At 54.5% G+C, this 19,379-nt stretch overlaps 5 protein-coding genes across 5 annotated transcripts; 3 read left to right on the top strand and 2 right to left on the bottom strand.

Annotated features, from left to right (window-relative positions):
- Positions 1-1,194: 1,194 nt before the first annotated feature.
- On the top strand, positions 1,195-6,551 carry K437DRAFT_286057 (uncharacterized protein; the record flags this gene model as incomplete). Its single annotated transcript, XM_013387427.1, has 11 exons — positions 1,195-1,896; positions 1,966-2,199; positions 2,264-3,098; positions 3,166-3,735; positions 3,793-3,973; positions 4,031-4,502; positions 4,577-5,154; positions 5,225-5,286; positions 5,366-5,519; positions 5,594-5,744; positions 5,828-6,551. The coding sequence occupies 11 exons, from the start codon at positions 1,195-1,197 to the stop codon at positions 6,122-6,124; spliced, it is 4,236 nt and encodes a 1,411-aa protein (XP_013242881.1). The 3' UTR covers positions 6,125-6,551.
- A 2,309-nt stretch (positions 6,552-8,860) lies between these two features.
- Positions 8,861-10,664, top strand: K437DRAFT_274492 (uncharacterized protein). Its single transcript, XM_013387426.1, has 2 exons — positions 8,861-9,474; positions 9,556-10,664. The coding sequence occupies exons 1-2, from the start codon at positions 9,011-9,013 to the stop codon at positions 10,508-10,510; spliced, it is 1,419 nt and encodes a 472-aa protein (XP_013242880.1). The 5' UTR covers positions 8,861-9,010; the 3' UTR covers positions 10,511-10,664.
- K437DRAFT_274491 (uncharacterized protein) lies at positions 10,633-12,885 on the bottom strand. The gene is made up of 4 exons (XM_013387425.1): positions 12,430-12,885; positions 12,163-12,356; positions 11,608-12,086; positions 10,633-11,543 (listed from the first exon to the last, which is right to left on the bottom strand). The coding sequence occupies exons 1-4, from the start codon at positions 12,535-12,537 to the stop codon at positions 10,654-10,656; spliced, it is 1,671 nt and encodes a 556-aa protein (XP_013242879.1). The 5' UTR covers positions 12,538-12,885; the 3' UTR covers positions 10,633-10,653.
- Positions 12,886-12,899: 14 nt separating this feature from the next.
- K437DRAFT_256940 (WD40 repeat-like protein) lies at positions 12,900-14,366 on the top strand. The gene is made up of 2 exons (XM_013387424.1): positions 12,900-13,729; positions 13,807-14,366. The coding sequence occupies exons 1-2, from the start codon at positions 13,147-13,149 to the stop codon at positions 14,193-14,195; spliced, it is 972 nt and encodes a 323-aa protein (XP_013242878.1). The 5' UTR covers positions 12,900-13,146; the 3' UTR covers positions 14,196-14,366.
- Positions 14,217-19,318, bottom strand: K437DRAFT_274489 (uncharacterized protein). Its single transcript, XM_013387423.1, has 4 exons — positions 18,469-19,318; positions 15,772-18,399; positions 14,508-15,704; positions 14,217-14,433 (listed from the first exon to the last, which is right to left on the bottom strand). Exons 1-4 carry the CDS (start codon positions 18,842-18,844, stop codon positions 14,372-14,374), a joined length of 4,263 nt encoding a protein of 1,420 aa, XP_013242877.1. The 5' UTR covers positions 18,845-19,318; the 3' UTR covers positions 14,217-14,371.
- Between the last annotated feature and the right edge of the window lie 61 nt (positions 19,319-19,379).

Below are 19,379 nucleotides of genomic sequence, written 5' to 3'. Positions count from 1 at the left end.
GTCATCGAATCAACACGTGGCAAATGCCAGATGATTACCTAAAGCAGCTACGGGATAATACCGACCAGTAAACGCCGAACGGCGCAATCTTGGCGCTTAGCTCGGCGCTGCCGGACGTATGCAAGGCAGGCAGATTTTCGCGAATCCCACGGATCTCGTGGCTCCTCTTTCTTTTCCCCCCGAAATGGCACTTCGATTCCCCATTTGAGATTAGGCATGCATGGGTTTTAATTCGAGTCATCAAACAACCTACTCTTACCAAAGACAGCAGATGATTATTATGTTTGCCAAGCAAGTTTTTTTAGAACAGTCATCGGCAGGCCTAAGCGAGGTTGCTGCTGCCACAATACGCAGCATATCAAAGAATGTTGCAAACGTTGAATCTCCCTTACATGCGGAGCATATCTGGAACATCTCAGGTTCCTGATTGCAGGATCCCCGGTTTTGTACCTTGTTTCCCCAGGCTCTGCCCCCAGCCGATTTTTTCGCACCTGGTGCCTCTAAGGTTGCCCACCCTTTTCGCAATCATCGCTACGTCACCGTGGCCAACGTCCGTATCAGCGACTGTGGCACAATATACTGGACAGTTGTTGTCATGTGGACTACCTCTACCCTACCTCTCCTAACTTATTTGTATCGACGAGCAGAGCGGGCGGACCGCCTGAAATATAAGACCATCGTCGAAGCATCGCCGAGCATCTTCCATCTCGCTCTTGTCATCTGCGCTTGCTAGACGGCAATCAGGTTGGTCTCATTCACCATCTTCCTCATTTTGATTCACAGATTTGAACGGCTTGCAACTCGCAGCAATTTCCTGTACGCCTCTGGGTAACATCGGCAACCATGACATCGACAGAAGCAGCGGCTGAAGCCCACAAGGCTAGCGTCGTCGCCTCGAACGTGATCAGTCCCATCTCTGGATATGAACCTCCTTCACACGCAGAGAGTGCACGAGAGGAACAACATGACTCTATGGAGGCGCCGATTTACGCACCCGCCGCTGACGACGTGACCCATACAGAATTACGCCCAACGCAGTCTCGGGGCGACTGGGGTGAAAGCCGCAGCGAAACCGTTGATATCCCACGTGCGAGAGTTGAATTCGAAGAGGTTGTGCGCACCATCAGTCACAGCAGTCAGCTGGCGGGCAAGGGAATAACCCATCAGCAGAGCAAGAGCCGGCTCAGTCGTAACATGAGCAGCACGTCCCATGCTCCAGGCCGGGGCGAGGATATCGAAGCTCAACCTGAAGATCGCAAGGATGAAAAAGCTGAAGTGTTCGATTTGCGCAACTTTATCCTCACTCGACAAGCGCAGGCCGAATCTGAAGGCAAGAACACACATCACAAACCAGTTGGCGTTGCATGGCGTAATCTCGACGTATACGCGCCGCCAGGTACAAGAGGCGGCGTTTTTGTAAAAACGCTGCCCGTTGCCATCGGTAACACGGCATGGCGGGATCCGTTGAACATCCTTTATTTCCTCATTTCGGGCCTCTCCAAGCTCAGAAAATCTAAACCTTTCGGTGAATCAGCGCCTACTCCAATCTTGCAAGGCCATATGGGCATTCTGCGCCCATCTGAAATGCTCCTTGTCCTCGGTCGTCCCGGCTCAGGCTGCTCCACGACCCTGCGTGCCTTGACGTCAAATCTTGCTTCGAACCTCTCACGCACCGGCTCACTAACCTACGGTGGCTTTGACCAGGAAGAGGTCGCGCGCAAGATGAGAGGCGAAGTCATCTTCATTGACGAGGAAGACACGCACTTCCCCACACTCACCGTCGCACAGACACTGCGCTTTGCGCTCAGGACCAAGGTTCCTCACAAAAAGTCGCGGGTCGACGGCGAGAGCAGAAGCGTGTTCATCGAGACGCTCATCGATGTATTGCTCAAGATGGTGCGTATTTGCTACTGATGGAGACCCCAAGTCCGTGCTCACATTCCATTGTTGCGTCCTGTGACGCAGTTCGCCATGTCGCATGTCCGTGACACGATTGTCGGCGGCGCAGCTGTTCGTGGCATCTCTGGTGGAGAGCGCAAGCGTGTCACCATCTCAGAAGGCTTGGCTACACGTGCCGCGGTCATCGCATCGGACAATTCAACACGAGGTCTCGATGCTTCCACCGCCCTCGAGTATGCCCGTTCGCTCAAAATCATTACCGACCTGAGCAAGCGCACGTCCATTGCTACGCTCTACCAGGTGCGTTTGACACACGCAGATGAAGCGTGGAGCAAGAGCTGACACTTTTTTGATACTTCCACAGGTCTCTGAGAGCATCTACAATCTCTTTGACCGCGTATGCGTGATCGACAAGGGACGCTGCATCTACTATGGCCCTCGTGAACAGGCGAGGCGATACTTTGAAGAGTTAGGCTACTTTGCCGGTGCGCGTCAGACCACAGCCGACTTTGTCACCGCTGTCACGGACCCTCTGCAGATGGAGTTCAGAGAAGGCTTCGAGAACAGCGCTCCACGCACTGCCGCACAGCGTGAGCAAGCTTGGAAGAACAGCGAGCTCTATTCCAAATTGGAGAAGGAGTACGAGGAATACATGCAGCAAGTGCGCGACAGCGAGAGTGAAGAGGCAGAGCAACTGAAGGCCATTGTTCGCGACGAGAAAAACCAGGGCGTGCGCAAAGGGTCCTCCTACACGGTTTCATTTTGGGAGCAGATCAAGGCGACGATCGTCCGTCAAATACAGATTAAGCTTGCTGCACGCGAGGAGTTGCAGACCAAGATTATCACCGTGATCGGCGTCTCTCTCATGATCTCCTCACTCTTCTACAATCAGCCTTTCGACAGCTCCGGAACGTTCATGCGCGGCGGTATCCTTCTCTTTTCGACTCTCTTCGTAGGGTGGCTGCAGCTATCAGAAGCTTTCGAAGCCGTTTCTGGTCGTCCCATCTTATTCCGCCACAAACAGTTTGCCTTCGCTCATCCGTCTGCGATCGTCATCTCTCGCGCACTCGTCGATATCCCTCTTTTAGTATTGTTTGCAACGCTCACTTCGGTCATCACCTACTTCCTTGCGCACCTCCGTGTGAGCGCGGGTGGCTTTTGGCTGTATTTCATCTTTGTCTTCCTGTCAGCGTACTCATGTGAGTCTCATTACTCAGCTTTTGGCTCTCAAGCGAGCCTGATAACTGATGCCTTCCCACTCTACAGTCACTGCGCTGTACAGGCTTTTTGCTGCACTTTCACCCAGCTTCAACGAGGCGATTCGCTTCTCGGCGTTGGCTTTGAACGTGTCGATCGTCTTCTCTGGCTACGTGCTTCCGCGTAACATGATGAACTGGACCGTGTTCCTTTCATGGATTAATGCAACCTCCTATGCGTTCGAAGGATTCATGGCAAATGAGTTCCGCTACCCGATCGAATGCTCACCTGCACATATCGTTCCCTTCAACGAGGTGCGCAACCCTGCTTATCAGACTTGTGCGCTGGCGGGTGCGACCGCCGGCTCGCTCACCGTGGACCCGGAGGCGTATCTTCAAACCTCTTACGGCTACTCAACGGGTCACATTGGTCGCTCGCTCGGCGCTGTCATCGGCTTCACCTTCCTATATCTCATTCTCACCGTCATCTTCTCCGAGATCTTCGACTTCCAAGGCGCTGGTGGCGTCAACGTCTTTGCGCGCACCAAGCGCACCAAGAGACAACTCCGTTCATCTAACCGTCCTATGGATATCAAAGTCGAAAAGGTGGCCTCTAACACAAGTCCCACCTCTCCTAACCGTACGCGCCTGCCTTCTCCAGTCGCAGGCATCGAGTGTGGCGAGGGGGAGGCAAAAGCAGCAGAGACCATCAAGCCCAGTTTGTCCAGGCTGGTAAGGTACGAAAGCAAGCCAATCTTCACATGGCGAAATGTCAATCTCGAGCTCGACTCTGGTCGCAAGCTTTTGCAAAATGTTGATGGCTTGGTCCGTCCTGGGCGTATGACAGCTCTCATGGGTGCATCCGGAGCTGGTAAAACGTGAGTTCCAATACCCGACAGTGCACTGATGGATGCTGACCGCCCGTCGCACTCTAGAACTCTTATGTGTGCGCTGTCGCAGCGCGCTGTGGCGGGTAAGTTCAATGGTGAGGTCCTCGTCGACGGAAAACCTCTTGGCCCAGGCTTCCAAAAATCGACTGGCTTCGTTCTTCAAGGCGACATCCATGTCGGCACTCAGACAGTCCGCGAAGCGATTGAGTTTGCCGCTCTGTTGCGACAGTCGGCGGAAGTATCCCGCGAGCAGAAGCTTAAGGACGCGCAGGCAGCCATCGAATTGCTTGAGCTAACAGATCTTCAAGATGCGGTGATTGGCATGCCTGGAGCTGGACTTAACGTAGAGCGCCGGAAGAGAGTCAGCATTGCTGTTGAGCTTGCTAGCAAGCCTGATCTGCTGCTTTTCCTCGATGAACCTACCAGTGGCCTTGACTCAGCAGGTGCTGCGTCGATCGGCCGCTTGCTCCGTCGCCTTGCTGAGGATGGCCAGGCCATTCTCTGCACGATCCACCAGGTAAATCACGCCATCTTCTTTCTGGTCGATGTGATCGCGCAGAAATTGACAGCATCCATGCCCCCCATACATAGCCATCCTCTGAGCTTTTTGAAAGTTTCGACGACGTCATTTTGCTCCAGAACGAGGGGCGCCTGACTTACGCTGGGCCGATCGGCGACTCGACCGTAATCAACTCGCACCGCAATTCGAACGTCGTGCGCGAGTACTTCGAGTCTCACGGCGGTGAATACTGCCCTCCTGATGCTAACGTGGCTGAATACCTACTCGAGACGGTCTCCAGTGTGCGTGGCGACGGAATGCAGTGGAACGAACGCTGGCTCGTTTCTGAAGAATGCAAGCAACTCAGAGAGTGGATCGATAACGAGAACCAACAACGCCGATCCCGTCCGGTTGTGGAGGATTCAAGGGCTACGCGCGAATTCTCAGCAAGTGCTTGGGTGCAGCTGACCGAGGTTACAAAGCGACAATTCAGAGACCTTTGGCGCGATTCCTCGTATGCCTACGGCGTGCTCTTCTCCAACTTTGTCGTTGGCTTTGTTGCAGGTGGCGCATTCGCTCACGTTGGCAACAGCTCGCGTGACTTGCAGAACCGGGCTTTCGTCGTATTCTTGGTCATTCTCAACTTCCCAGCAGTCATCAATGCGATTATGTTCGTCAAGAGTCTTGAGCGTTGCGTGAAAGGAGTGCAGCTGACGTTTTCCGTCCTCCTGTAAATGCAGTGCAAAATTCTTCGAGTTACGCATCATTTTTGAGGCAAGAGAGTCTCCGTCAAAGACGTTCGGTGAGTCCCATCTATAGCTGGCTGATTGGTGTAGGAGACATGTACGCTGACACTCTTCTCTTGTCGCCACTCCTCTCAGCATGGTGGGCACTGGTTGCAGCGTTCATCATCACGTCGCTGCCCATCGCGGTGATCGCTTCGATCATTTACTTTTTAACGAGCTTTTTCCTGCCGTTCTACTCGCAATCTACCTCTACGGCAGGTTACTTTTACCTTATGACTTTGTTGATCAAGTGCGTGCCGAACGAATTCAACCTGTGTCATGTCTGTTGTTCTTACATACGCAGCGCCTTCTTTCGACGAACAGCATTTTCGAAATCGTGTTCTCGATCATGCTTGCGGCCTCCTCTCCGACCCCGGTGACTGCTTCGAACCTATTGCCTTTCATCCTGCCCATTCTGGCCATCGTCAATGGTGTCATGGTCCCGCAGACGCAGTTGCCGCAGCCTTGGAAATCGGTGAGCTTGAACGGTTACTCGCTAAAACCAAAGAGTTGGGAATTCTCACATAACGAACTTCTGCGGCGCGAAATTGAATGCAGGTCTACTGGACGAATCCTATTGCCTACTACATACGCGGTCAAGTCGCGAACATCCTCGCCGGCGTGCCCGTGGTCTGCGACGAACCCGACACGTACCGCTTCGACCCTCCCCCCGGTCAGTCATGTGGTGCTTACGCGGGCGAGTGGGCGCAGGCTGCAGGTGGTTATATTGAGGATGTCAATGCGACAGCCGGTTGCGGCTACTGTCCATACAGGAGCGGAGACATGTTCTTAAGCTCGCTGAACGCGGTACGTCCTGCGTGCATGCCCTTTTGTCGATTGAGACTTGGAGACTGACGATTACGAACCTCGAGCCGCTTGCAGCCCTACAACTTCCGTTACGGCGCATTCAGCATTCTGCTTGGCTTCTGCATCCTCAACATCTTCGCTAGCTTCCTGCTTTACTGGTTCTTCCGCGTGCACGGCGGAATGAGCTTCGCACCGCTGCGTGCCGCTGTCCTTTCGCCATTCAGGTGGTTCAGCAGGCAGAAGCATGTTTGAAACTGCGGTCTTCAGAGAGTGAGAGAAGACGATTGAGTATTGGAACGTGATCGTTGGGTCTGCTTGCATCTTATAGACGTTCTTGCTCTCTTGGCTTGTAATGCATGCTGCAGCCCGATCTCGCACACTTTGTAACCATCCGGTTACCCATGGACTCCTGTACTGCTCTATACGCCCTGGCTGTGGCTCAACCGCTCACCTTCATGTTGATTTATGGGAAAGAGGAAGAATTTGTAATCAAAGTAGGGATTTGCCCAGATTATGGCGGATACGGCGGCGATTAGATAACTTGTGCTAATATATTTATTTTTAAACCCCCCCCCCCCCGGATGGGATTGCGATCACCGTTGCACTTGAACCGATGATGATGTCACACGTCATTCTTCTGGTGCGAGCTGCCCTCTCCTCGTGCACCTTCGGCAGTGGGTGAGCTGTGCCGAGCTCTGGAGTACGTTACCGTGTGTAGTGCCCGCTAGGGCATTCAACTCGAACATGCACAAAATTTGCAGGCCCTTTGGTGCAAGGGCGCTGGTCAGCGCCTGACGCATCTCATCAGCGTCTAGCAAGCAGCCGCCAACGATCATTCAGCGGCAAGCAAGAGCCGCAAGAAGCTGGGAGGCTGCGCTGATATATGTAACCATATGTAGAAGGAATGCGCCATTGAAGACCCCGTCATATCCACTTCGAGTGCCCAGAGCATCACGCGTATACAGTCAAGCGATCATCATAGTTCCAAAGCACAAGCTCATCGTGTCAATATAGCGAACGCAGGTGTAAATAGAAAACCCTTCGGCATCTTTCAAGGTCCCACCGCATGACGGCTGAAATTTATCATTCCCACGCTCCCCTGCAGCGCTGAAAATTTGGCCGAGTTCAGTACGAGGCCCCAGCACCGCAAGCTGTCGCATTGCGTGTCTTGCCCATGGGTCGTCTTTACTACGAGAGCCACATCTCTTTATGTTGAAACGATCTCCTGTTGGTTATGCCGCACTTAAGGTATCCTTCTTCCTGAACTCTTACCGTGGAGGTGGACCGCTCTTTGAACAATGAAGTCGTCAAGGCAGCAAATATCAAGTGGAACAAGGATGATTTGAAGCAGTTGAAGCGCGATACGGACAAAGAGGTCAAACTCGGATAAAAGTCTTGACCGTGGATTTTTCCCGGATTGCGGCACGCCACGTCTCTCTATCCCTGTTGAAAGCGACACCAGTTACCTTAAAGATAGGTTTTTGGAATTTGAATGCTGCCGGCTACTTAGAGAAGAATGCTGATGATAAGCTTGTGTCCATTAAATAGTAGTCTCACTTGAAGACCAGCAGGCATACACGGGCGGTAAAGTTCCGAAAATTGTCTTCTGCTCACGCAAAATGCGTGTGTACTCCAAGATGTTATTCCTGAGTAACTTTCTTGACAATATTCAGCAGTCCAATTGGGTGCCGCGACTTGTATTGTGTTGAGGCAGATAGTTGAGTCAGCATGGATTCGAACCCGCTGTTATAGAACGACATGTCGTAATGTACTCTTGGCTCAAGGAATTAAATTGACATTTAGTCCCATGTCACTGGGAGCGAGTGCTGCCACTTGACTGGTTCCTCAATACTAGGTGGCTCGTTCAACTATCTATCCCTAGTGGAATGCTGGTGACACAGCACGTCTTGCCGCGACCTTTGCTCTCATTTGGCCGGCTTGGCCAATCGTTAGAACTGAGCAGTCCCAGGAAAGAGCTAAAGCATGAATAGCAACAGCAGCCGTAAGCTACTGTATTGATCACTACCTGCGATAAATCCATTCACTCTACTCATTGTCACCAATTCGCTGCGATCCGCATTGAATAACTTGGCAGCGGGTTCGCTCCACCCACCAGGCTGAAGAGCGAACAAACCCATCTTCTTGACCATTGTGCCTTTCCGCAAACGGCATTTCATGTGCATAATTCTTCTCCAGTCTCGGTAAAAGAACCGTGATGCCGTAGTTCCCGAATCGGAGGCGCAGTCACGGCCAGTAATTTGAATATTATCGCCTGTCAGCATAACATTACATCTTTCTTGGATCAATCAGGCATGCATACTGAAGCTCACATTTCTTTAATGTGGCTTAAATATTTACATCATAAACTGATACCACAGTTAAAATGGACACACCGTAGAACCCGGCAGTGGTCTTGTAATTTTTGCAGCGACATGCAAGCCGGAGTAGCGGTATCGTGCCCTCTCAGACCTTGACTTTCAGCGCGCCGCAAAGGCAGGCACCTTGCAAAGACGCCATTATGAAATTCTAGGCTCGCTAGACGCTGAGATAATTTTCTAGACATACAGGTAGTGGCCGTGGCCGAACGGACATTCATCAAGGTGCAGGCTGAGGTGGATAGGGCGGGGCATCCCGACGTAGAAAAAATGACATTTTACAAGCACAGCACGCCCATCAGCAGACATTGGGTTGAGGTGCATTCTACTTGCTCACCAACCAGTCCACAGTCACTTGTCAATCGTTGAGAGCGCTTAGTCCTCCGCACGCCTCTTCCAGCGATCATGGTATGAGTTACGACTGCAGACGTCATCGATGTCGCTCTGCAGTGGCTCCATGCGTTTTGCTTTAACTGGACTGCATGCGAATACCCAGCCATGGTGAATCCTACTTCGAAGTGTAGAAGAGCTCTTAAAGCGTTGTGCGCCCGCTGCTGCAATGCGTGGAGCTATCATCCCAGCGCATGAGGAACTTTCCTCGCACACTTGGACACGATTACCGGCGGACCTTGTCTGCCTCATTCTCGAACACGCCGCCAACCTGAATCCCTTGCTAGCCCTTGCAATTAGCCTACTCTCCAAGCATGTTTACGCCGCAATTCGAGTTTCTGGATCGCTTTACCGATCCGTAGTGATTCGAGGCCGCACGTCTCTCGAACGATATGCGCAAGCGATCCGTAACGATACAGTTAGAGCAAAAGGCTTGCGCAATCTTTATATCTGCAACCGTGTGGATTACGAGGATGTCGAGGAGCGAACACAAGGAATCTTGATGAACGAGGGAGGACTGTTGGCCACTGTCTCTGCAAGCGAACGATCCGACGCAAATCTGCGAAATATCTTTCGGTGCTGCACCTATCTCGAGTATTTGCACATTTGGGAACCATTCAATTTAGGATATCCGTGAGCCAAAGTCTTTTCAATGAAGTGGGATATGTATACAAAAGTTTACACCTGGCTTTTGTTTCCTTGCGCTCTGTCAAGGCCGGAGATGTCCAGCATTGATCACCTAGCAAGCTACCCACTTGAGCTTCTGCATCAAGTCTTTGCTGAGAAGTGTAATTCCTCCCTCACGGCTGAAGCAGGTAGTATTGACTTCTCGGTATTTTCAGGAATTCAGCTACAAGAACTGACCATTTCATCGCTGGCAACCAAGCCGAGTGATTTCGATCGTACCGCGCATTGTCAGCGGATTGGAAACCGCAATGAACCCGGATCGGCACTTGATTACCTCACATCGCTTCACCTTCATTGGCCGACTTTACGAGACACCCCGGACGATCTCATAATGGTTGTCTCGTACATCCGTTCTGCTCAAGCGTTGCGCTTTTTTTCGAAAAATACCTCAACAGAAGCTGACAGCTCGAGTATCGATCCGATCGTCTTTGCCAATGCGCGAAACAGGGATGCGCCGCCTTCGAAGTCACACAGCAGCCCTACCACCGGTGCAGATATGCCATCCCTTATTGCAGGTGCCACGGATCCCTACCTGGTGCTGTCCCATGCAACAAGAAGCTCTCAGCCGCGTAATGCGACGCTCCTCGACTCGCTGTTGACATTGAACTCCCTCGAGCAAGTGCGCCTTACACGGCCATCGCCAACGGGCCTTGTATCAGGGACAATCGTGCTGCTGCAAAAAATGCCGCGCCTGAAAATGCTGATCATCGAACTAGGGTGGTATATTGACGACGCGACGCTCGCGGCGCTCGTCCAACTTGAAAGGCAATATGATTCCGCGAGTAAAATGTTCATGCATCGACTGGGTGGCGAGGAATTGCTTCCCCCACCGAAACTCGTCATCCTCGGTAAAGGCCGCGGCCACAAGCGGTGGAATGGAGGGTGGCTGCAATGGGACGACACGCTTGCGCTGCTCGAGTTCAAATCTCGCATCGGCATCGGCACCGCCACCCTCGAGCATGGCGACCGAAAAATGTTATGAGGACGGCCAGCCAGTTCTATCGCAAAGGGGCCTGCGACAACGGCAATTGGCCTGCGACTGGCAGGGGCGCGGCGCTGGCTGTTGGGACATCAATAAAACATGATGTATCATACACATACGCACGGGTATTATTGTATTACGAGTTACATGCTGCCCCCGTCAAGCGGGCCATCGTCGCAGTCTAGATATGGAACTTGCTTGGCCAAAGCTTCGGGAGGAGCCCGCGGGGGAGGCACTTTAGATTCATCTTGCTTCGACTGTGGGTCAGACATGGGTGACGCAAGCGGAAAGCTGGGCTTTGGCATCTGGCTGCTGGATGGCCCACTGTTCTCCGTTGGCTTGCCCCTTTTCGCCAGCGCAGACTGCCTTGCCTGAGCGATCAACTCTCTGAACTGATCCTTGTACCTCTCCTCCCAAGCTGCCGCATCGCCAGAGGCGCCGCCCACCGCTGCCTTGCCTTTGACTCTCTGCCTAGACACCTCGTCCATCTGCTTATCCCATTCTCGTAGCTCGCGCCGCAGCGCGGGAATGTCTTTGCGGTTTGCCTCGGACGAGTCAAGGTTACCGTTGTACAGGTTGACCCACTGCTTGTGTCGCTCGATCAGTCGCTCCTTCCCACCGAGCGTCGACAGGCCAAATTCGTTGAGCAAATCGCGGAGGTCCTTCTCCTTTTTGCTGTGATAATGCGGTCGCAAAAGGCGTTTGGGCTTTGATGGTGGGGCACGCTGAGTCTCTACGGCATTGGCAGATGGCGCCAAGGGTCGGCTTGGCGTTGTCACACAATGATTTATGTTGCTGTCATGGCCCGTGCTTGCTGAACGCGTACCCGCGCTCCCAGGTGTGACCCGCGTAAACCAACTTCGTGAATCCTTCTTCGATGCGGATGGTGCCGCTTGCACCTCCAGGCCACGCTCACTACGCGACGGCAGCGGGTCATTGGGGCTGCATGCCAGTTGCCTGCGGTCGATATGTCTATTCAGCGCTGCAAGAGTGAACGTGAAATTGCAGCTAGGGCAAGGAACTTCAGATTGCGCTGTATGGCAGCAATGCACATCGTCAGCACGCTGCAGAATCTGGTAATGAACCTGCCTGCTCACCATGCAAGTCGGAATCCCGGACAGATGGGTTCTCAGTAGGTTTGCTCTGTGCTGCACTGCCATTCAAGGCACCCGAGTTCCCAGCCTTCGCCTTTCCGTTTTCTTTGCGCATCGCAGCCCCACCTAGTATCTCGAATCCATCGCTTGACTCTGCACCGTCATCCTTATCTGCCTCAGAAGGAATCTCCTCATACATGCTTTTTCTCCCGTTGCTTAGCTTGCGGGCTATGCGAGGGCGCAACGCCCGCCTACTGCTGCAACCCCTACTACCAGCTACAGCGTCCCCGAAATACGCATCATCATTCGTTTCGTTGTTTTCCGCAGACTCGTATCGCGGAGACGAACTGCGCTTCCGCTTCTGCGCAGCGCGAAGGACTGGTGAGTCCTCGGAGCTCGTTGCGGCCGCTGAGACTTGCGTTTGCACTCGGGCCTGTTGCTCTCGTCTACGCTCGCGGTCTGACACCGTGGCGAGTTGTGCTCTTACAAGGCCAAAGTTGGGATTTGATGAGCCAGCTCGCACACCTTCACACTCGCCACAGTATTGAGCCAACGCACCTGCACTTTCTCCAAGCGACCGCCGCGTCTTCAAGACTAGGCAAAGGTACCAGCTCCGAATCGTATGCTTTTGTCTGTCTACATTTGGGACAGAATTGGCCCGATGCATTTGGCTGATTGACGTGTCTTCGAATGCACTTGGAGCAAAAAGAATGCCCACAAGCTTTGAAAGCGACGGGTGCTTCATATATCCCCTGGCGCAATAGATCCAGAGGCAAGAGGTAAGCGGGGGATACGGTGCATGTGGTACATGACTTGAACACCCACTGCGCACAGCTCGCACCGCAGCGACTGGTCGAGGTCGTGAAGGAAGCGGAATTCGCCCTGCCAGTCGGTAGGGTCTGTGACGTTGCTGAGCTCGCAGGAAGTGGCCATCGTGCGTACTGCGTCGGCTACACTGTCGAGCCTTCCACGTTCACCTTTCACGCGACCGCCTCCTTGTAGCAAGGAGAGGATGGACGTCTCGTCGGTCGGTGAATTTTAGAAAATAGCAGTTGTATCTGCTTCTTGCGCTGGTGAGGCAAGTCCACCAAATCCTCGTCCAGCTAACCCAAGGCGCATCAGGGTAGATTCAGAGGACTCGACCGGCGTAGTCAGAGTCTTTGAGTATGAGTGGGGAGACCATTACAGGACTCAACCGACTCGACTTTTTTGACGCGAGGCCAATCTAAAGCAACGCGACGTGCATTGGCTTATTTTTGCAGCTTGCCAGTCACTAACCCTAAAAAGGAACATCAGTCTGATTGTCTATAACACGTCGACGCCATCCTCGGCTGGTCAACTGATCGAGCCTTCTTCTCGGCAAATCTGACTCATTCACGTTATCTGCAGCCCCATGCCCCCCCATGTGTCCATTCGAAATCTGAGTAGTTTGCATCTCGCAGCCAATCAGCGGTGGAAGAGCCGTGATCAGTGCGAGTGTCAGCGCTGGCGCGCAGACGTCGCCTCTTCGAAATGCCATAGGCAGGGCAGGCGCGCTAAGCGATGGTTCCTCCGCAGCTACCTCGTAACGAGCGACACGTCTTTAGCAAAGCGCACACGGGCCCGATTCATGTGGCCCGCTTCAACTCATTTGGCAAGTATATCCTCAGCGGCGGGCAGGATCGCCTGGTGAAGCTTTGGAACGCAAAGACCGGCCCCTCGCCAGACGGCTCGCCGATCCAAACATACTCTGCGCACTCACGCGAGGTCCTTGCGCTCGACATATCCGCTGACAACTCGCGGTTCGTTAGCGGAGGCAGTGACAAGGCTGTCTTCATCTGGGACGTTGCGACAGGCACTGTGCTTCGCCGCTTTTCGGCGCACGTGGGCAAGATCAACGATGTGCGCTTCGCGGGCTTGCACCCAGACGGCAGCGTCGTCGTCGCTGGAGGGTTCGACGCAGCAGTTAGGTTCTACGACCTTCGAGCGCATGGTGCCTGGAAGCCAGTCATGGAACTAAAAGAAGCAAAAGATGCCATCATGTGCATCAGCGTTTCTGGGGACGCCGTGTGCTCTGGTTCCGTGGATGGCTGCGTCAGAACCTATGATCTGAGGGAGGGTCAACTGCGAACAGACGTCATTGATCGTGGGTGTCTGCTCGCATTGCTCTTCAGCCCCTATGGAAATCTGATGTGTCATTCTATCTATTCCATACGCTCGCAGATCCCGTCGTATCACTTTCCCTCTCCACAAACAATGCCAGCATTCTAGCTTCGACTCTGGACAGCACACACAGGCTGCTGGACATGTCCGACGGGTCGCTCCTCCAGTCTTTTGCTGGGCACGGTAATACTGCCTACCGCTGCCACTCTTCCTTTGCCGCGTCGGAAGCAGTGGTTATCTCAGGCGACGAGGGTGGTCGCTTGTGCGCTTGGGATGTGCTTTCAGGCAAGCAGACACCTATCGGTGCCGTTCCTCTTAACGGCGGTGCCGCACACAAGGCCCATGCAAAGGCAGTGCTTTGGACAGAGGAGAGCCCAGCGCAGGGGGATGTGGATGTGCTCACTGCGTCTGCTGACGGCGTGCTCAAAGTTTGGTCGTCGCAGTCATGACAATTCGCTGCCTTTTTCCTGATGATTCACAATGTGATCATTACCTTTAAAATACATTTGCGATGGGGCCATTGCATGCAATAAAAATCCTTCCGGGTAGTGAAGAAAGAATGGATGCTGAATGATGTGTATTTAGGGAATAGACAAAGGGCTAATGCTTGAAAATTTGAATCGAATCAGCTCTGTCGCTCACTTTCGGTGACTACGCTCTCATAAAGGAGCTGTGTGCATAACTCGTCTGAAAGGAAATTACTTTGAGGGTTGATCACATGTTCGTTGCATACCACGCAAGGTTCCAAAGAAGGCACTCACAATTCGTTGGAATATGATCGCGCAGCATTGAGCGTGCAAAGATAGGCTCGGAAAAGCGCTTCTCCACATCAGGACAGGCTCTAAGTAGCACTCGATGCGCTTCGCCGCGGCTGCTGGCCTGTCTGTCCTCCTGCATGCCTGCCATGCTCGTGTTCTGCCGTGTTGTTCGAGGCGTGACATAGACCGTGAAGGACTCGATGCAAAAGACATCTCCAGGTGGGTAGAGCTTCGTCTCTCCCATGGATGCGCGCATCGTTTTGATCAAACTCCAGAGCCAATCCTTCGTGTCGTTCTCCGCCTCCGCAGTTCCCTGTTTGCCGCCGGCCAGCGGTGGCGAAAGAGGGTGTTCCTTCAGGACGGGATCCTGATAACCTGAATCCAGAGCACGGTTACGTGTGTGCCCTTGCATGATCTCCGCGTGCTCGAACACCTGCTCGCGCTCTTGCGCAGGTGGTTCGGACGGGCGCGGGAAGTTGATATCGATCAAATCTCCAGCTGGGACTCTGGCCTCATTTCCCGCAGCCTTGCGCTTTCGCTGGTAGAGACCAACGACAGCACCTACGATCTCTTGAGCCATTTTGCTCTCTCGCTGGTCCGAGAGGCTCTCCGCGACATTGCGCATGTCCCGCAGCGTGCCAAGCGACAGCGATGGCACAAGGTCATGCCCATGGACCAGGCTGGTCACCAGACCCGAGCAGTATTTGCTGAGGTCGAGGCTTGCGCTCGCCGGCACGCCGTACGCGTACGCATGAATAGGCCTGCCGGCCGGTAGGCCTGATGCGAATGAAGTGACAAAGGGAGTGAACAGGGGTGGGTGAACGACAGAGGGTCGTCCATCGAGCGTCTGTTGCTGAAAGATAGCCGCTGGAGAGCTCCACATGATCGCGAGCATTGCTGCCACTCCTCCTCCGAGCGAGTGCCCAGTCAGCACGAGCCCGTACCCAGGTCTGCTCTCGAGCGCCTGCTTTAGTGTCTGATGAATAGTACTCTTGGTATCCTTCAACCTAATAGCTGAGGCCCACATGCCTGAATGCACCTGGTAGATACCATACGGATGCCGGCCTTCGACGGCAATCTCTTCGTATTCACAGGTAAGATCGGTCAGAACGTCGCTGAGACCGAGAGTACCGCGGCACGTCAAAATGACCGCCTTTGCATCGTCATCGACACTGATGTAGTTGACAATAGGCGACATCTCTATGATCGCAGTATCACAAAGTCAGCGTTCGCGCCTGGAATTCACGCTATACGCGTGCAAACTTACTCTCGGAATGGAAGGAAGTCTCCCCCTCGGTATAGCTGCTGAGCAGGATATTGTCGACAGGAATACCAACATGATGCGCGTATGCCCAGATATTCGAATGATGCTTCTGCGTGTCGGCGAACAGGTACTCTGCAGAGCGTCCGATGCCAAAGATGCGCATAAAGTTCTGCCCGTATGCAGCGGATGAATGGCGCATAAAGGTGTGCAGGTTCGTAACAAAGTGCTGCTGTGGGAACTGACCGCGCGAATACATTTCCACCTGCGCTGAAGCCGTGTTGGTGGTCGTGTGGGTCTCTTTCCGAGTGGACGCAAAGGACCGTATGCTCGTGATGGACGGCTGACGGGAACGGCGTTTGAAAAGCTTTGGCGTGATTTGCTGCTGTTGGTCCCCGTCTTCTTCTTCTTTCTTGCGCCGATTGAGTGCAAAGCGCGACTTGGGCGTGGTTTCGGGCGAGGCGACATGCGGCAACGCAATGGCCTTGTCGGGAGTTGGTGGGGACATGGCGATCGACGGCGGTGAGCTTGGTGGCGTTGGCGTGCGTGAGGATGCCATGTCCACCATCTGCACCTGTCGGGGTGCTGCTCCTGCTCCAGGCTTGGGAATAGTAGACCTAGAAAAGAGGCTCTGCAAGGCAGCGCGAGATTTGGATTTCAATCTGTCGTCCGCACTCGTCACTCCTTTTCCTCCGCGTCCTCCATCACCAAAGCTGCCGCTGCTGTTAGTGCTCTTGCGACTCTTTGCGCTCTCTGGAGAGTCGCCAGTGGCGGTAAAGCGGGCCGCCCATTGAGGCTGGCGCAGCTTGGATGGCAACGACTCTGCTTCAGAGGGAGTGCTTTCTGAAAAGACATCATTCTCCACATTCTGACTCTCGCGCGTAGATGTGAGCGTGTTGCCTCGAGTGTCCTGCGTCCTGCGGACGACCTTGCGCTTCTGGACTAGCTTGCGCGTGATGGTCCTTAGCACGACCTGCATGCGCGCCTTGCTTTCTTCAGGCCGATCGAGCGCCTGCCGGCGCGCCAGGCTTCCGATGGACTGCGCAGGCCGGCCGTTGGGCGCCTGCGGAATGTTTTCGGCTATCAGTTCGCGCTCGACCATCATCTCGTCATCCGTGCTCTCGGCGCTAGCGCGCGTGGACGCAGGGGCGATCTCGGTCCAGACATCATCGGACTGCTGCGAATGCGGGCTGGACGGAGCAAGGGGTAGCGACTGGCCTTTCGATTTTTCCCGCGCCGGAATCAGCGGGGAGAAAGGATTGGGCAGCTGCGCCGTTTTGACGCTCGAACTGCCTGCATGCGCACCAGATATGGTCGTTGTCTCAATTGTCTCTGTCGTCTCGGTGACTTCTTCGTAGACTGTCTCAATGGTCCCATGCTCAGGATCTCGTCGTCGGATCGTCCTCCTGATGACAGGAGTAGATGAAGGAAAGGAGCCATGCTGGGTGTTTTGCTGGTCCCATCGCCTTCTGTTATTGCTTAGCAGGTCCTGCTCCTCCTCACCATCGGAGCCGATGAGGTAGTTGAGATCCTTGACGATATTGCCTCCTTCACGATCCGACGACACAGGCAAGACTGAGCTAGAAGAAGCCGACGGCCGCTGGTCGTTGTTCTCGTCAAAGTCTTCCACCTCATAGCGCGCGTCAGAGCCGACATCAGTGAGACAGAGCGCATTGCCACCATAGTGCGAACGCGACGCATGTAGCGAACCTGCGACTGCTCCTGCCGGGTCGGCGATTGCGAGCGAGCGCGAGGTGCGCATCGTAGCTGGGGGAGAGAGGGCGGAAGACATGACCGGCGCGGGTGCAACCCCCTGCGAGCTGCTGCGCGGAGGAGGGGCGATGGCCACCGCGGCCGCTGCCGCTGTCGACTTCTTAACAAAGTTACCCGGACCAACGATCATCGAGCGCCAGCTGTTCGACTCGACCTCGCCGAGGACGGTGCAGTCGTAGAGGACCTGCATCTTGTGTGTCTGCGCCGTGCGCTTGTAAGTAGCGTTCTGCAGGACGGCGAACGCAGTGAACGCCTTGGTGAGGTTGGCAAGGGCCTTGGCGCCTGCGATCTTGCTGTCGCCGGCGCTGCAGCCGCTGTTGTCGCCATGGCTCAGCTCTCTGCGGACGAGGGCGATGAAACTTGAGAGCGCGCGCGACGTCTCGTTGGAGCCAAAGATGCCGTCGATCATGCGAACCGACTCGTCAGCGGCAGAGATGCCGGCCTTGATGGACGTGTCAACGAGATAGAAGCCGGACATTGCGAAGAGCTCAGCCATGGTGAAGGTGTGGTGAATGACGTAGATGCCCACGGCCGTGTACTTGTCTAGGACCGCAAGGAAGCCGTCGTGCTGGTTGCGCATGGCGGAGATGCGGGAGGCAGTCGACGAGCTTGATACCGCACCGACCCCGGCTGCTCTAGCATCCCAGGCGCAATTGCCATCGGGGTTGAGCGTATCGTGCAGGGCGCGTGCGCTCCCGATGGCCGAGATGAGCACGCGCCGCGTCAAGCCAAGGCTGGTGGACGTGCTGAACTTGGCGGCTTCGAGGATCACCTCGGCAAAGAAGGCCGTCGAGCGCAGCGAGACGCGCGCAAGAAGCGAGAGCGATGTGATGATAGATGCGATATTTTGGGGGAGGAGTGCTGTCGGCCGATGATGGGAAAGGTCAGTCTAGCGTTGGTAGCCTGGCGTTTCGAACCAGAAACACTCACTGGACCCAGCGGCAAACTTGATCAACGCTTGGCTAGTGGCGGTCGTGCCCAGGTGAGACACGGCATATTCCATGGCTGAGCTGGCAGGAGCACCAGGCCGCTTGCCAGCAGGAACAACGGCAACGATGGCGTCGGCTGCAGCTTCCCCAGCCGACCCGCTTTTCTTGACCTCTTCTGAACTTTCGCGTCCGTCCCCGCTATCCGTGTCGATCGATACACCTCGGATAGTATCGGCGCCGACCGAGTCTTCGCGCGTCAGTGCAGGGCTGATGACTTGCAAGCCGTGTCCCTGCGTTTGCCCTTGCGGCGCGATGCGCGACTGCGAAAAGATCTTGAAGCTAGACGCCGGCGTTGAAGGCTCGGATCCGCGCGACATGCTGTGCAAGGTTGCGCCCTGTTTCCCTCCAACTGTTGAAGTCTACCGAAGGGATGGTGGTGCGGGCAGGGTCTATCGATCCGAGAGCACGAGCGCAATAAATGCCGGCACATGCAGCAGGGAGTGCTATACCCAACCATGGACACGGCTCGAGCCGAGGCCGAATTAAGTCGCTCGCGACAATGGCAATGACAAGATGCCGCGGAGTATGTGGTGCGTCCCACCCATGCAGCATGCAACGTGAAGCACCGATACTGCGTTAATCTAAATACCACCAATAGCAGTCGGGCTGGCTGCCCGCGAACAGGAGGTGCCAGGTTGTTGATGCGAGTACGGTGAAGCGGACCAAGGGTCGAAAGGGGAAGCGTGCCCTCTCCGGTACTCTTGCTGGATGCTTCGGTCAAAAGCACCCAAGCCCAGCAGCACGCGCACGGTCACCTCTGATAAGTCTGTTGTCGCCAGGGTATGCCTACCTCGCACTCATCACACAGACACATATAAATATATATAAATACCCTCCTGCACGAGTTCAGGG

The sequence above is a fragment of the Tilletiaria anomala genome, assembly GCF_000711695.1.
Source record: "Tilletiaria anomala UBC 951 chromosome Unknown K437scaffold_49, whole genome shotgun sequence".
NCBI classification, from domain to species: Eukaryota; Fungi; Basidiomycota; class Exobasidiomycetes; order Georgefischeriales; family Tilletiariaceae; genus Tilletiaria; species Tilletiaria anomala.
This window is presented reverse-complemented; position numbering and strand designations above follow the sequence as displayed.